Genomic DNA, 17,116 nt, shown 5'->3' with positions numbered 1-17,116 from the left:
GATGTATTCAGCAGTGAGCAGACTTTGTAGCATTATCCAGCTTTCCTGTAAGAAAACCATCTTTGGGATGACAAGGTACACACGCCTTGTCATCGGAGGAATTAAGCCGCCTGTCTGGCTTTGACTTTCCCGTATTTGGTTTTAGGGCTTTAGAGTAAATCAAAGGCGAAGGTAAATAGGAACTCCCGGCTGTAATCCCCAACACTTTGCTGAGCTGAGTCCAGGAGAACGCACGTCCTGATCGCCTTGGAAGGGGAGAAGGAATGGAGCTCTGGATACAGACGGCGCTGGTCCTGGCGTTGTCCGCGGTGATTACAGACGCCTCCGAGGACGTCGTTATTGACAACGCCATCAGGAAATGTAACCACAAGCTGGGGACTAACTTCAACTTCAAACTGACTGACGCTCCACCCAAACAAATACAGGTAATCAGACCCGATTGTCCAACATTCCTCACAACTTCATTTATATTGTATATACCAGGGGGGCTCCGAACTACGGCCCATGGGCCACATTTGGCCCACTACAAGATTTTATCCACCCCCAGCTTGGGTCAGTGGTGTATCCTCAGTGTGCAATGATTGAGGATTCAGCTCAGCAAAGGCTGTCTATGGTCTTCCTTTCTGATATAAGGGGCACTTTGATGGGGATTCTGATGTATGGGGGGACTCTGATAAGGACCCTGATGTAGGGGGGACTCTGATTGGGACTCTGATGTAAGGAGCGACTCTGATTGTGCCTCTGATGTATGAGAGGACTCTGATAGGAACCCTGATGTAAGGGGATACTCTGATGGGGACCCTGATCTAAGGGGAGGACTATGATTGTGCCTATGATGTATGACAAGACTCTGATAGGGACCCTGATGTAAGGGGACATTCTGATCGGGACCCTGCTGTAAGGGGGACTCTGACTGTGACACCGATGTATGAGGAGACTCAAATAGGGACCCTGATGAAAGTGGGGACTCTGATGGGGACCCTGATGTAAGGGGAGACTCTGAAGGAGACACTGATGTATCAGGGAACTGTAATAGGGGCCTTGATGTAGGGGGGACTCTGATGGAAACCCTGATGTAAGAAGGGAGTCTTATGGAAGCCCCCAATGTAAGGAGGGAGTCTGGTGGGGACCCTAAGGAAAGGGGGAACTCTAATGGGGACCCTTATGGAAGGGGGGAATTAGACTGTGCTTCTGATGTTTGAGGGGACTCTGATAGGGACCATGATATAAGGGGAGACTCTGAAGGGGACACTGATGTATCAAGGAACTGTAATAGAGAACCTGCTGTAAGAAGTACTCTCATGGAATCCCCGATGTAAGGGGGGAGTCTGGTTGGGTCCCTAAGGGAAGGGGGAACTCTAATGGGGACCCTGAAGTAAGGGGGGACTCAGACTGTGCTTCTGATGTTTGAAGGGACCCTGATGTAAGGGGACACTCTGATGGGGACACTGATGTAAGGGGGGCTCTGACTGTGACTCTGATGAATAAGGGGACTCTAACGGGACCCTGATATAAGGAGAGACTCTGAAGGGTACACTGATGTATCAAGGAACTGTGATAGGGACCCTGATGTTAGGGGGGACTCTGATGAGGAACCTTCTGTAAGGGAGACTCTGATAGGAACCCCGATGTAAGGAGGGAGTCTGGTAGTGATCCTAAGGAAAGGGGGAACCCTAATGGGGACCCAGTCTGTGCCTCTGATATATGAGTGGACTCTAATGGGGACACTGATGTAAGAGGGGACTCAGACTGTGCTTTTGATGTAAGGGAGGACTCTGATAGGGACCCTGATCTAAGGGGAGACTCTAAAGCGGACACTGAAGTAAGGGGGGCTCTGATTGTGACTGTGATGTAAGGGGGGGACTCTGATAGGGACCCTGATGTAAGGGGGGACTCTGATGATGATCCTGCTGTAAAGGGGACTCTAATCAGAACCCTGATATAAGGAGGGAGTCTGATGGGGACCGTAATGAAAGGGGGAACTCTAATGGGGACCCTGATGTAAGGGGAGATTCTGATGGGGACACTGATGTAAGGGGGACTCTGACTGTGACTCTGATTTATAAGGGGACTCTAATGGGACCCTGATATAAGGTCAGACTGTGAAGGGGACACTGATGTATCAAGGATTTGTGATAGGGACCCTGCTGTAAGGGAGACTCTGATGGGAAACCCGATGTAAGGAGGGAGTCTAGTAGTGATCCTAAGGAAAGGTTGAACTCTAATGGGGACCCAGTCTGTGCCTCTGATGTATGAGGGGACTCTGATGGGGACACTGATGTAAGAGGGGACTCAGACTGTGCCTTTGATGTAAGGGAGGACTCTGATAGGGACCCTGAGACTCTAAAGCGGACACTGAAGTAACGGGGGCTCTGATTGTGACTCTGATGTAAGGAGGGAACTCTGATAGGGACTCTGATGTAAGGGGGGACTCTGATGATGATCCTGCTGTAAAGGGGACTCTAATTGGAACCCTGAGGTAAGGAGGGAGTCTGATGGGGACCCTAATGAAAGGGGGAACTCTAATGGGGACCCTCATATAAGGGGAGATTCTGATGGGGACACTGATGCAAGGGAGGACTCTGATTGTGATTCTGATGTGTGAGGGGACTCTGATTGGGACCCTAATGTAAGGGGGGGGACTCTGAAGGGGACCCTAACGTGAGATTTTTTTCAGTCCACAAATATTTGTAAACTATACAATGTGGCTCCTGATGTATCCAGTATAAAGTTTGTAATTTAGGGTTATCCTCTATTGGATGGGGTGGGGGAAGGGTTTAAACCCTCTGTCAGGATATTACTGCTATCCGGTGGCGTAACTGTAGACATAGCAGCCCACACTGCAGCTATGGGGTCCAAGGGGGGAAAGGGGCCTAAGGGTGAAAAGGGGCCCAAGGGTGAAAAGGGGGCCAAGAGTGAAAAGAGGCCCAAGGGTGAAGAGGGGCTCAAGGGTGAAAAGGGGCCCAAGGGAGAGAAGAAGGCCCAAGGGTGAAAAGAGGCCCAAGGGGGAAAAGGAGCCCAAAGGAGGAAAAGGGGCCCAAGGGGGAAAAGGGGCCAGAGGGGGAAAAGAGGCCCAAGGGTGAAATGGGGCCCAAGGGGGAAAAGAGGCCCAAGGGTGAAAAGGGGTCCAAGGGGGAAAAGGGGCCCAAGGGTAAAAGGGGCCCAAGGGTGAAAAGAGACCCAAGGTTTATAAAAGGGACCCAAGGGGGAAAAGGAGCCCAAGGAGGAAAATGAGCCCAAGGAAGAAAAGGGGCCCAAGGAGGAAAAGGGGCTCAATGTGGAAAAGGGACCCAAGGCTGAAAAGGGGCCCAAGGGGCAAAAGGGGCTTAAGGGTGAAAAGGGGCTCAAGGGTGAAAAGGGCCCCCAAGGGTGAAAATGGGCCCAAGAGTGAGAAGGGGGCCCAAGGGTGAAAATTGGCCCAAGGGTGAGAAGGGGGCACAAGGGTGAAAAGGGGCCCAAGGGTGAGAAGGGGGCCCAAGAGTGAGAAGGGGCCCAAGGGGGAAAAGGGTCCCACGGGTGAAAAGAGGCTCAAGGATGAAAAGGGGCTCAAGGGTGAAAAGGGGCCCAAGGGTGAAAAGGGGCCCAAGGGTGAAAAGGGGCCCAGGGGTTAAAAGGGGCTCAAGGGTGAAAAGAGGCCCAAGGGTGAGAAGGGGCCCAAGGGTGGGAAGGGGCCCAAGGGTGAGAAGGGGCCCAAGGGTGAAAAGGGGCCCAACCAGGGAGGTTTTCTGATGCCTTCATTGTAGAAGAGCTGAGATCGGAGTCACAGGATCCGGCTCCCGCTGGTCATACATTTCACACCCCTCCTCTGAGTCGATTATTTTGCCTTCAGAGCTTCTGGTCATCCCAGTCAGGGTTGTCCTAATAGCGTCATGGGCCCCCTGGGCAAAGTAATGCATGAGGGCCCCTACCAGTCTGCCCCAATTTATGTACCCACTCTCAAGAATTAAAGTATAAATAGTTGATAGATTTAAACACATTTGGTAATATATTAAATTACAATCTATTGAAAAAAAAGGAAGTATTTGGGGAAGATGTCGATTTACCCCAGCGACAGGCGGCTTCTGTCCCTGCAGCCCGGATTCTGGGATGCTGCCTGGGACAGCTTAGTAAAAATCACGACTGTCCTGGCAAATCTGGGACAGTTGGCAAGTATGATGTAATGCAAAATCATAAGGGCCCCCTGCGCACCTGGGGCCCCTGGGCAGTGCCCATGCATTAAGAGAGCCCTAATCCCGGGCCAGCACTGAAACTAACCCTGTATGCCCAACACTATTCCTGAGGCTGAAAAATCCAAGAGGGTCTTCTTAGCTACAAAAGCGACATTTGAGGTTTATAATTCCTGAAAAGAACTTTCTTCAAACACTTCAGCTTCGGAAGGTTTTACCCCCCTTAACCACTTGCCGACAGCTCACTCGAGCTCTACTGCGGCAAAGTGGCTCGTTCCCGTCCAGCGACGTAGACCTACGTCGCTGGACTCCTCCCCTTGTGGGCGGCGCTCGCGCGCTGCCGGAGGCTCGCTCCCGCTGTATTCAGTCACAGCGGGAGTTGGGCCAGGGGAGGAGAGGCGGTGATCACCACTGTTCTTCCCCGATCGTCGGGGAATCGAGTCTGGAGATCCGCCCGCTTGTGTAAACAGAGCGGGTGGATCTCCTAAGTGACAGATTGCAGGGTTCAGCATAGCTGAACATGCGATCTGTCCCTGTGTCACTCAGTCACCTCCCCCCACACACGTCAGTAAGCACCAGGCATACATTAACCCCTCCCTCTCCAATAAAATTAACTCCTTCCCTGCCAGTGTCATTTTTACAGTAACAGTGCATATGTATAGCACTGATTACTGCAGTAATGTCACTGGTACCCCCAAAAGTGTCAAAAATGTCAGTTAGGGGTCTGATCTGTCCGCCGCAATGTCACAGTCCCGCTAAAAATCGCAGATCGCCGCCATTACTAGTAAAAAAAAAACAAAAAAAAATAAAAATGACAAATCTTTCCCGTAGTTAGTAGACATAATAACTTTTGTGCAAACCAATCAAAATCCACTTATTGCGATTTTGTTTTACCAAAAGTATGTAGCAGAAAACAAATTGGCCTAAAATGGTAAAAAATTTAGATTTTTACATATTTTTTTTTTCTTGGGAATGTTATAAAGCAGAAAGTGAAAAGAATTGTTTTTTTGTTTTTTTTTTTCAGAATTGTCACAATTTTTTTTGTTTATAGCACAAAAAATAAAAAACGCAGAGGTGATCAAATACCACCAAAAGAAATCTCTATTTGTGGGAAAAAAAAGGACATCTATTTTATTTAGGTACAGTGTCGCGTGACCGCACAATTGTCTTGTTAATGTAACGCAGTGCCGAATCGCAAAAAATGGCCTGGTCATTAAGGGGGCAAATCCTTCCGGTCCAGAAGTGGTTAAAGGGTAATTCCACTTTCCTGGGGAACAAATAGCAAATAAAGAAAAAACAATATAGCGTATACAATTGCGACACAAATCATATTGTAATTGAATGTTATTAAAAATTCCTTTTCCTTTTCAATCTGCAGCTGTTATCATTTTCTGAAAATGCAATGCAATATGGCCGCCTGGAGCTGTTCTGTATACAGAATGTATACTGACCACACCCCCAGAAACATCATTTCCTGCTTGTGTGATTGGCTCACCAATTTTCCCAGAAGTCTGCACTAAGATACAGGTCAGATTTCTGGCATCCCCTGCAACACAAATGCCATTTCTGGTGAGATCCTCCCAATAGGAACACGTCTAAAGGGATGCAGGCCCAGCAGATTTCCTCATTAGAGCCCTGCAGGTGCCACAGCTGATAGATAATTATGAAACCACTCCCATTAGACCCACTCAGCACAGAGGAACAAACAATGATTTCTTCAGAATAACAAAAGATAGGAATCTGCAACAAAGTTTGTTACAATCCCAGCAGTGTACAGAGATCACCCAGAGGGGAATGTTTATTTCTCAACAAAAGTGGAGTTACTCTTTAAAAAGAAAAAAATAATACATTTTTAAATTCTGGTTTTTTTTTTTTTATAATTTTATTTTTTACATTTATTTTAGAATTTTTTTTAACTTTTTTTACATTTAAAAAAGAAAATTGCAATTTTATTTTTTACACTTTTTAAACAGTTTTTTTACATTTTTCTTTTTTTTTTTTTTTTTACAACGCTGTTGGGGGCGGGGCTTTGGAGAGATATCAGGGATCTAAACAGACCACCGACGTCTCCCCCTTGACACAGAAAAAGGAATTGAGGACACGGAATCTTCAATTCCTTTCTCTGTAGCCCCAGCTGCACTAAAGATGAATGAACAGTAGACAGAGGCTCCTATCGATTTATAAACTGAAGCATAGTAAACACAGTTTACTATGCTCAGTTATCAATGGACACAGGAGCGATCAGTACCGAACTCTCACTTTGTGCATTCAAAAAAGGAAGGGCGGTCGGTAAATTACATATTTACTGGCCCCTTCCCCCACTCCCTATCCTGATACATTCCCGCTACCTGCGGCAGCTGGCGAGACAGGGAGCGAGACATTAGTGCCGCAGGAAGGGATGGAGGGTGCGGAAAAGTGACAGAGGGGGCACATGGGGGAATCAGGCAGAACAGGGAGGGAGATTGGTGTGGGGGAAGTAATTACAGCAACCATGCACTGTGTCTCTCCCCTGCAGCAGAGGGAGGGGTACAAACCAGCTTTCAGCTACTGCAGAGAGCCACACAGGGCTTCCTTCTGTAATTGCCCCTCCCCTGGGCCACACCACCCTGCTGTTTGGGCCACCCTTTGTGCCCGGGCCTCCTACAGAAGGACTGGTGGTCCCCATTTATCAGTGGCCCTGCTGGGGAACCCCATCAAAATTTTGCTATGGGGCCCCATAAATTGTAGAGAAGCCCCTACTGCTATCCAAGACCCCGTTAGGTTTACTCCCCTGCATGGTGACTATGGTTCACCAGAGGGATAGGAGGCAGAAAATCTGCAACAGGGACAAAGAAAAATAAAAATCTGACAGATTGTCAAGCTCTCACCTACGCTGCTAGTTTTATTTCTGTCTATCAGTGGTGTCACCATGGGGGTGCAGGGGGGGGGGGAGGGTGGACTGCACCCAGGTGACACCCGCCAGATGGGTTACACAAGTAGGAAGTGATTTTTCAACCATGCGCACAGATTGGCGGGTCGGCACCGACTGCATAATTTACAGGGGCCGGTTGTGGGTGGGGACTGTGACCAAGCAATGCTAGCCCGAAACAAGCCTGCCCAGCACTGTGCTGAGCTCGATGGGGGGGGGGGATCCACGATGGTGCGAATCCTGAAATGAGTGAACACACGCAAAAAAGTGCACTTAGAGTGTGCTTTGTCCACCCTCTGCAGGGGTAGGACCTCTACCCTGATCCCCCGGGGCACAAGGCTCCTGTCAGGGACAAAGAGTTTTCAATAGTCCACCTAGCCTGGCAAACCTGGTTCTTCTGGGGCAGGGCAATCCCCCCTCCTCCAAGGAACAGAGGAGGTAGGAGCCTAAGGGCAGCATATCCTCCCCCTAGACTTCAGGGCAAGTCTGAGGACTCACACCCACCATCTTAGTGAGAGAGAAAACACACACATCAGTGAAAGTGACAAAAAGTGGGAGAAAATAAATAAATAAGTGGCAAGGCATGGTGCACTGGCCGGGCCCTGAGGCCTGCTATCAAAAAATTGCCCAGACTTTAGCCAAAAGGCCCAGCCCTAAAAGGCGCAGTGCAGAAAAAGTGTTTGGAGATGTGACCATGTGTCGGTTCACACATTGGGGTCCCACACCCAAGTATTACCAAAAGCACCTCTGGGGCGACCACTCCCAGAGGGCACAGACATTGTGGACTCTCTGCCTTCCCAGTCCATGGCCAGACAAGGTAGGCCTCTCAAATCAGGAGCTATTGGGCTCTTCCAGCTTTCCCGGGGGAAATACTACAGTGCCCCAACTGCCTGTGGGCCAGTGGTGTCACTAGGGAAGGATAGAGGGGGCCATGGCCCCACCAAAATGATACTGTGCCCCCCATGTGCCCCCTCAACAGGATCCCAGTGCCACCCCCTGCTCTGGGGGGGCGGGTCGGTAAGCCCAGATTGTGGGTTCCTGACCCGCCATCCCTCGGCATCGCTGTGAAGAACGGAGCTGGCACTAGAGGAAATGGAGCTGATGCTTCCTGCATAGTCCCGGCTCCTGTCACAGGCGGAGTATAACCAAATGTACTCCGTCTCCGCCTGTGACAGTCACGGGAGTGATACAGAAAGTATTGGCTCTGCCCTCTACTGCAGCCGCATGCTTCCTGTCACACTAATGCTGGGGGATGGTGGGTCGGGAACCAGCCAGCAATACCTACCAACAGTACCAGCCAGCAGTACCAGCCAGCAGTGCCTGCCAGCAGTATCCACCAGCAGTACCGGCCAACAGTATCCACCAGCAGTACCAGCCAGCAGTATCCACCAGCAGTACCAGCCAGCAGTATCCACCAGCAGTACCAGCCAGCAGTATCCACCAGCAGTACCAGCCAGGAGTACTCACCAGCTGAGAGCATGGCACCAATACTAAGCTTTATTACTGTGTAAACTGGCACCAATGCTAGGGGCTATTACTGTATAAACTGACACCAATACTAAGGGCTATTACTGCATAAACTGGCACCAATACTAGGTGCTATTACTGTATAAACTGACACCAATACTAGGGGCTATTACTGCATAAACTGGCACCAATACTAGGGGCTATTACTGCATAAACTGACACCAATACTAGGGGCTATTACTGCATAAACTGGCACCAATACTAGGGGCTATTACTGCATAAACTGGCACCAATACTAGGGGTTATTACGGCATAAACTGGCATCAATACTGGGGGCTATTACTGCATAAACTGGCTCCAATACTAGGGGTTATTACTGCGTAAACTGGCATTAATACTAGGGGTTATTACTGCATTAACTGGCATTAATACTAGGGGTTATTACTGCGTAAACTGGTATCAATACTAGGGGTTATTACTGTGTAAACTGGCACCAATACTAGGCATTATTACTGCATAAACTGGCATCAATTCTAGGGGTTATTACTGCATAAAATGGCATCAATACTAGGGGTTATTACTGCATAAACTGGCACCAATACTAGGGGCTATTACTGTGTAAACTGGCACCAATACTAGGGGTTATTACTGCATAAACTGGCATCAATACTAGGCTTTATTACTGTGTAAACTGGCACTAATACTAGGGGTTATTACTGCATAAACTGGCATCAATACTAGGATTTATTACTGTGTAAACTGGCACTAATACTAGGGGCTATTACTGCATAAACTGGCTCCAATACTAGGGGTTATTACTGCGTAACCTGCCATCAATACTGGGGTTATTACTGCGTAAACTGGCATCAATACTAGGGGCTATTACTGTGTAAACTGGCATCAATACCAGGCTTTATTTCTGCGTAAACTGGCACCAATACTAGGGGCTATTACTGCATAAACTTGCTCCAATACTAGGGGTTATTACTGCGTAACCTGGCATCAATACTAGGGGTTATTACTGCATAAACTGGCACCAATACTAGGGGCTATTACTGTGTGAACTGGCACCAATACTAGGGGTTATTACTGCGTAAACTGGCACCAATACTAGGGGCTATTACTGCATAAACTGGCTCCAATACTAGGGGTTATTACTGCGTAAACTGGCATCAATACTAGGGGTTATTACTGCATTAACTGGCATCAATACTAGGGGTTATTACTGCATAAACTGGCACCAATACTAGGGGCTATTACTGTGTAAACTGGCAACAATACTAGGGGCTATTACTGCGTAAACTGGCACCAATAGTAGGGGGTTATAACTGCATAAACTGGCATCAATACTAGGGGTTATTACTGCATAAACTGGCATCAATACTAGGGGTTATTACTGCATAAACTGGCACCAATACTAGGGGCTATTACTGCATAAACTGGCACCAATACTAGGGGCTATTACTGCGTAAACTGGCACCAATAGTAGGGGGTTATAACTGCATAAACTGGCATCAATACTAGGGGTTATTACTGCGTAAACTGGCATCAATACTAGGGGTTATTACTGCATTAACTGGCATCAATACTAGGGGTTATTACTGCATAAACTGGCACCAATACTAGGGGCTATTACTGTGTAAACTGGCAACAATACTAGGGGCTATTACTGCGTAAACTGGCACCAATAGTAGGGGGTTATAACTGCATAAACTGGCATCAATACTAGGGGTTATTACTGCATAAACTGGCATCAATACTAGGGGTTATTACTGCATAAACTGGCACCAATACTAGGGGCTATTACTGTGTAAACTGGCACCAATAGTAGGGGGTTATAACTGCATAAACTGGCATCAATACTAGGGGTTATTACTGCATAAACTGGCACCAATACTAGGGGCTATTACTGTGTAAACTGGCACCAATAGTAGGGGGTTATAACTGCATAAACTGGCTCCAATACTAGGGGTTATTACTGAGTAAACTGTGTGATGAAATTGCTTTAAACTACAAAGAAAAGTTTTTAAGAGTTTTCTTATTTCTCGGGTCTAAAGCAATGCCTGAGGAGAAAAGGAAAATTCTTGAAAGTTTGTCTTTTCAGTGTTAGATTAGCACAATAAAAAGGTATCGTTGCACACTGCATTACTCTCCCCCCAGTTTTCACTGTGGCATCTTATGTGCCCCCCCCCCATAAAGTTCCTAGAGTGGCCATTGCTGTGGGCGCCCAGGTTTCTGTTTCCAAGCCCCCATCACTCCAGCAGGCTTGCATGGCCACCACCCAACCTTAATCAGGTCAGGTGATAGCACAGCTGATAAGAACAGATACTACACTTGGCCATTAATGTCTAAACCGCTGGCAACAAAAGTGAGTACACCCCTAAGTGAAAATGTCCAAATTGGGCCCAATTAGACATTTTCCCTCCCCGGTGTCATGTGACTCGTTAGTGTTACAAGATCTCAGGTGTGAATGGGGAGCAGGTGTGTTAAATTTGGTGTTATCGCTCTCACTCTCTCATACTGGTCACTGGAAGTTCTACATGGCACCTCATGGCAAAGAACTCTCTGAGGATCTGAAAAAAAGAATTGTTGCTCTACATAGAGATGGCCTATGCTATAAGAAGATTGCCAAGACCCTGAGCCTCATCCATGCCTCATATGTGCCCATTCATACCACATCCATGCCACATTAGACCTCATCCATGCCACATCAGTGCTCATCCATGTCCACTTATGCCTCATCCATGCCAATCCATGCCACATCAGTGCTCATCCGTGCCTCACCCATGCCACATCAGCACTCATCAATGTCACATCAGTGCTCATCAATGTCACATCAGTGCTCATCAGTGCCTCATCCATGCCACATCCATGCCACATCAGTGCTCATCCGTGCCTCATCCATGCCACATCAGTGCTCATCCGTGCCTCATCCATGCCACATCCATGCCACTTCAGTGCTCATCCGTGCCTCATCCATGCCTCATCCATGCCACATCAGCGCTCATCAATGTCACATCAGTGCTCATAAGTGCCTCATCCATGCCACATCAGTGCTCATCAGAGAATACAATGTATCAGTGTGATAAGTACACAATGTATCAGTGTGATGGGTGTACAATGTATCAGTGTGATGAGTATACAATGTATCAGTGTGATGAGTATACAATGTATCAGTGTGATGGGTGTACAATGTATCAGTGTGATGAGTATACAATGTATCAGTGTGATGAGTATACAATGTATCAGTGTGATGGGTGTACAATGTATCAGTGTGATGAGTATACAATGTATCAGTGTGATGAGTATACAATGTATCAGTGTGATGGGTGTACAATGTATCAGTGTGATGAGTATACAATGTATCAGTGTGATGAGTATACAATGTATCAGTGTGATGGGTGTACAATGTATCAGTGTGATGAGTATACAATGTATCAGTGTGATGGGTGTACAATGTATCAGTGTGATAAGTACACAATGTATCAGTGTGATGGGTGTACAATGTATCAGTGTGATGAGTATACAATGTATCAGTGTGATGAGTGTACAATGTATCAGTGTGATGGGTGTACAATGTATCAGTGTGATGAGTATACAATGTATCAGTGTGATGAGTATACAATGTATCAGTGTGATGGGTGTACAATGTATCAGTGTGATGAGTATACAATGTATCAGTGTGATGAGTATACAATGTATCAGTGTGATGAGTATACAATGTATCAGTGTGATGGGTGTACAATGTATCAGTGTGATGAGTGTACAATGTATCAGTGTGATGGGTGTACAATGTATCAGTGTGATGAGTATACAATGTATCAGTGTGATGAGTGTACAATGTATCAGTGTGATGAGTATACAATGTATCAGTGTGACGAGTATACAATGTATCAGTGTGAGGAGTATACAATGTATCAGTGTGATGAGTATACAATGTATCAGTGTGATGAGTATACAATGTATCAGTGTGATGAGTATACAATGTATCAGTGTGAGGAGTATACAATGTATCGGTGTGAGGAGTATACAATGTATCAGTGTGATGAGTATACAATGTATCAGTGTGATGAGTATACAATGTATCAGTGTGATGGGTGTACAATGTATCAGTGTGATGAGTATACAATGTATCAGTGTGATGAGTATACAATGTATCAGTGTGATGAGTATACAATGTATCAGTGTGATGGGTGTACAATGTATCAGTGTGATGAGTATACAATGTATCAGTGTGATGAGTATACAATGTATCAGTGTGATGGGTGTACAATGTATCAGTGTGATGAGTATACAATGTATCAGTGTGATGGGTGTACAATGTATCAGTGTGATAAGTACACAATGTATCAGTGTGATGGGTGTACAATGTATCAGTGTGATGAGTATACAATGTATCAGTGTGATGGGTGTACAATGTATCAGTGTGATGGGTGTACAATGTATCAGTGTGATGAGTATACAATGTATCAGTGTGATGAGTATACAATGTATCAGTGTGATGGGTGTACAATGTATCAGTGTGATGAGTATACAATGTATCAGTGTGATGAGTATACAATGTATCAGTGTGATGAGTATACAATGTATCAGTGTGATGAGTATACAATGTATCAGTGTGATGGGTGTACAATGTATCAGTGTGATGAGTGTACAATGTATCAGTGTGATGGGTGTACAATGTATCAGTGTGATGAGTATACAATGTATCAGTGTGATGAGTGTACAATGTATCAGTGTGATGAGTATACAATGTATCAGTGTGACGAGTATACAATGTATCAGTGTGAGGAGTATACAATGTATCAGTGTGAGGAGTATACAATGTATCAGTGTGATGAGTATACAATGTATCAGTGTGATGAGTATACAATGTATCAGTGTGATGAGTATACAATGTATCAGTGTGAGGAGTATACAATGTATCGGTGTGAGGAGTATACAATGTATCAGTGTGATGAGTATACAATGTATCAGTGTGATGAGTATACAATGGATCAGTGTGATGAGTATACAATGTATCAGTGTGAGAATATAATGTATAAGGGAGAGAAAAATGCTGGTTTTTATTTTCCTTGCATCTGATTGGTTATTCTGTACAAAGTAAATCTTTACCACATTTACATTTACTAAGGAAAATGAGTGGAGCTGCGCCTGCAGAGTGCACAGTCTGTTTGCCTTTAGTTAATCCACCCAACCTCAATCATATATTTTCCTGACATATTTAAGCAGTGACATGAGAACCTCTAATCCTCCATTCACACCTACAAGAGTAAGAAAGGAATTGTTCATACACATGTGTTTGTTTTGGCATTTCGTCACACATATATGCATGTTATTTTAAGTGGTTTACAAGAGATGCATGTGAATGTGTGTGTATGTATGTATGTATGTGTGTATGTATATGTGTATGTATATGTGTATGTATATGTGTATGTGTGTATGTATGTGTGTATGTATATGTGTATGTATATGTGTATGTGTGTATGTATGTGTGTATGTATGTGTGTATGTATATGTGTATGTGTGTATGTATGTGTGTATGTATATGTGTATGTGTGTATGTATGTGTGTATGTATGTGTGTATGTATGTGTGTATGTATATGTGTATGTGTGTATGTATGTGTGTATGTATATGTGTATGTATATGTGTATGTGTGTATGTATATGTGTATGTATATGTGTATGTGTGTATGTATGTGTGTATGTATGTGTGTATGTATGTGTGTATGTATATGTGTATGTGTGTATGTATGTGTGTATGTATATGTGTATGTGTGTATGTATATGTGTATGTATATGTGTATGTGTGTATGTATGTGTGTATGTATGTGTGTATGTATATGTGTATGTGTGTATGTATATGTGTATGTATATGTGTATGTGTGTATGTATGTGTGTATGTATGTGTGTATGTATATGTGTATGTGTGTATGTATGTGTGTATGTATATGTGTATGTGTGTATGTATATGTGTATGTATATGTGTATGTGTGTATGTATGTGTGTATGTATGTGTGTATGTATATGTGTATGTGTGTATGTATATGTGTATGTATATGTGTATGTGTGTATGTATGTGTGTATGTATGTGTGTATGTATGTGTGTATGTATATGTGTATGTGTGTATGTATGTGTGTATGTATATGTGTATGTGTGTATGTATATGTGTATGTATATGTGTATGTGTGTATGTATGTGTGTATGTATGTGTGTATGTATATGTGTATGTGTGTATGTATGTGTGTATGTATATGTGTATGTATATGTGTATGTGTGTATGTATGTGTGTATGTATATGTGTATGTATATGTGTATGTGTGTATGTATGTGTGTATGTATGTGTGTATGTATGTGTGTATGTATATGTGTATGTGTGTATGTATATGTGTATGTATATGTGTATGTGTGTATGTATGTGTGTATGTATGTGTGTATGTATGTGTGTATGTATATGTGTATGTGTGTATGTATGTGTGTATGTATATGTGTATGTGTGTATGTATATGTGTATGTATATGTGTATGTGTGTATGTATGTGTGTATGTATGTGTGTATGTATATGTGTATGTGTGTATGTATATGTGTATGTATATGTGTATGTGTGTATGTATGTGTGTATGTATGTGTGTATGTATATGTGTATGTGTGTATGTATGTGTGTATGTATATGTGTATGTGTGTATGTATATGTGTATGTATATGTGTATGTGTGTATGTATGTGTGTATGTATGTGTGTATGTATATGTGTATGTGTGTATGTATGTGTGTATGTATATGTGTATGTATATGTGTATGTGTGTATGTATGTGTGTATGTATATGTGTATGTATATGTGTATGTGTGTATGTATGTGTGTATGTATATGTGTATGTGTGTATGTATGTGTGTATGTATATGTGTATGTGTGTATGTATGTGTGTATGTATACGTTACATAGTTAGTCAGGTTGAAAAAAGTCCATCCGGTTCAACCAAAAAAAAAAACAGTATTGAAAACCCAACCATACAATCCCATATACACAATCCTATACCCGCAGTTGATACAGAGGAAGGCAAAAAAAAAAAAAAAAAAAACAGCAAAGAATGATCCAATTTACTACAGCAGGGGAAAAAAATCCTTCCTGATCCCCCGAGAGGCTACCGGATATTCCCTGGATCAACTTTACCTAAAACATTTTTAGTACCCATATATATTATGTACACCTAGGAAAGAATCCAGACCTTTTTTAAATCAATCTAGTGAGCTGGCCAGAACCACCTCTGGAGGGAGTCTATTCCACATTTTCACAGCTCTTACTGTGAAGAAACCTTTCTGTATTTAGAGATGAAATCTGTTTTCCTCTAGATGTAAAGAGCGCCCCCTTGTCCTCTGTGTTGACCTTAAAGTGAATAACTCAACACCAAGTTCACTATATGGACCCCTTATGTATTTATACATGGAGATCATATCCCCCCCTTATGTATTTATACATGGTGATCATATCCCCCCTTATGTATTTATACATGGTGATCATATCCCCCCCTTATGTATTTATACATGGTGATCATATCCCCCCCTTATGTATTTATACATGGCGATCATATCCCCCCCTTATGTATTATACATGGAGATCATATCCCCCCTTATGTATTTATACATGGTGATCATATCCCCCCTTATGTATTTATACATGGCGATCATATCCCCCCCTTATGTATTATACATGGAGATCATATCCCCCCTTATGTATTTATACATGGTGATCATATCCCCCCTTATATATTTATACATAGTGATCATATCCCCCCTATGTATTTATACACCGATCTGTCCCCCCCCCCCCAGGCCAGATTAGTTTACCTGGTGGTCTAGGGCACCCCCCATTACCCCCCCCCCCCCCCCGTTGTCTGCCGGGAGCGGGCGCCGGCTGCTTTGGTTTTGCTCTGAGTCTCCGCTGCACTGATTGCTAGGAAGGCCAGCCGATTGGCATCTAGCAACCAGTGACGTTCTGAGGAGGACCCATCATACACAGCGGAGGAGGATACTCCTCGTCGGCTCATCCTCCTCTCCTCCGCACCTAGAAGAATGGCTCCACCCACCTCCTGGTGGAAGGTAATCAGACTGCTACAGGCTGCTTGATTTTTTTTTCTCTCCATCGACTGTCTGTGCTATCCTTTTCCTGCCATATATATCCTCTGTGTGCCATCCTCTGTGTGCCATCCTCTGTGTGCCATCCTCTGTGTGCCATGTACATCCTCTGTGTGCCATCCTCTGTGTGCCATGTACATCCTCTGTGTGCCATCCTATACCTGCCATGTACATCCTCTGTCTGTGCCATACTTTACATGCCATGTACATCCTCGTTGTGCCATCCTGTGTGCCATCCTATATCTGTCCTGTAAATCCTATGTGTGCCATCCTATATCTGTCCTGTACATCCTCTGTGCCATCCCATACCTGCCATGTACATCCTCTGTGTGCCATCCTATATCAGTCCTGTACATCCTCTGTGCCATCCCATACCTGCCATGTACATACTCTGTCTATGCCATCCCATACCTGCCATGTACATCCTCTGTGTCATCCCATA

General features: G+C 44.6%; 1 protein-coding gene across 1 annotated transcript in view; it reads left to right on the top strand.

Moving 5' to 3' along the window:
• Positions 1 to 263: 263 nt before the first annotated feature.
• The window catches only part of LOC309555793 (uncharacterized protein), a gene marked incomplete at both ends in the record, with an annotated part of 43,010 nt that continues 26,157 nt past the window's right edge, over positions 264 to 17,116 (top strand). Inside the window, one exon of the mRNA XM_082257956.1 lies at positions 264 to 425. Coding sequence (XP_082114082.1) covers positions 264 to 425 — 162 coding nt within the window. The remainder of the gene's footprint in view (positions 426 to 17,116) is intronic.

Source organism: Pelophylax lessonae, assembly GCF_965119305.1.
Source record: "Pelophylax lessonae genome assembly, chromosome: 5".
Classification (NCBI taxonomy): Eukaryota; Metazoa; Chordata; class Amphibia; order Anura; family Ranidae; genus Pelophylax; species Pelophylax lessonae.
Note: the sequence above shows the minus strand (reverse complement) of the source record. Positions and strands in the feature narration are given on the sequence as shown.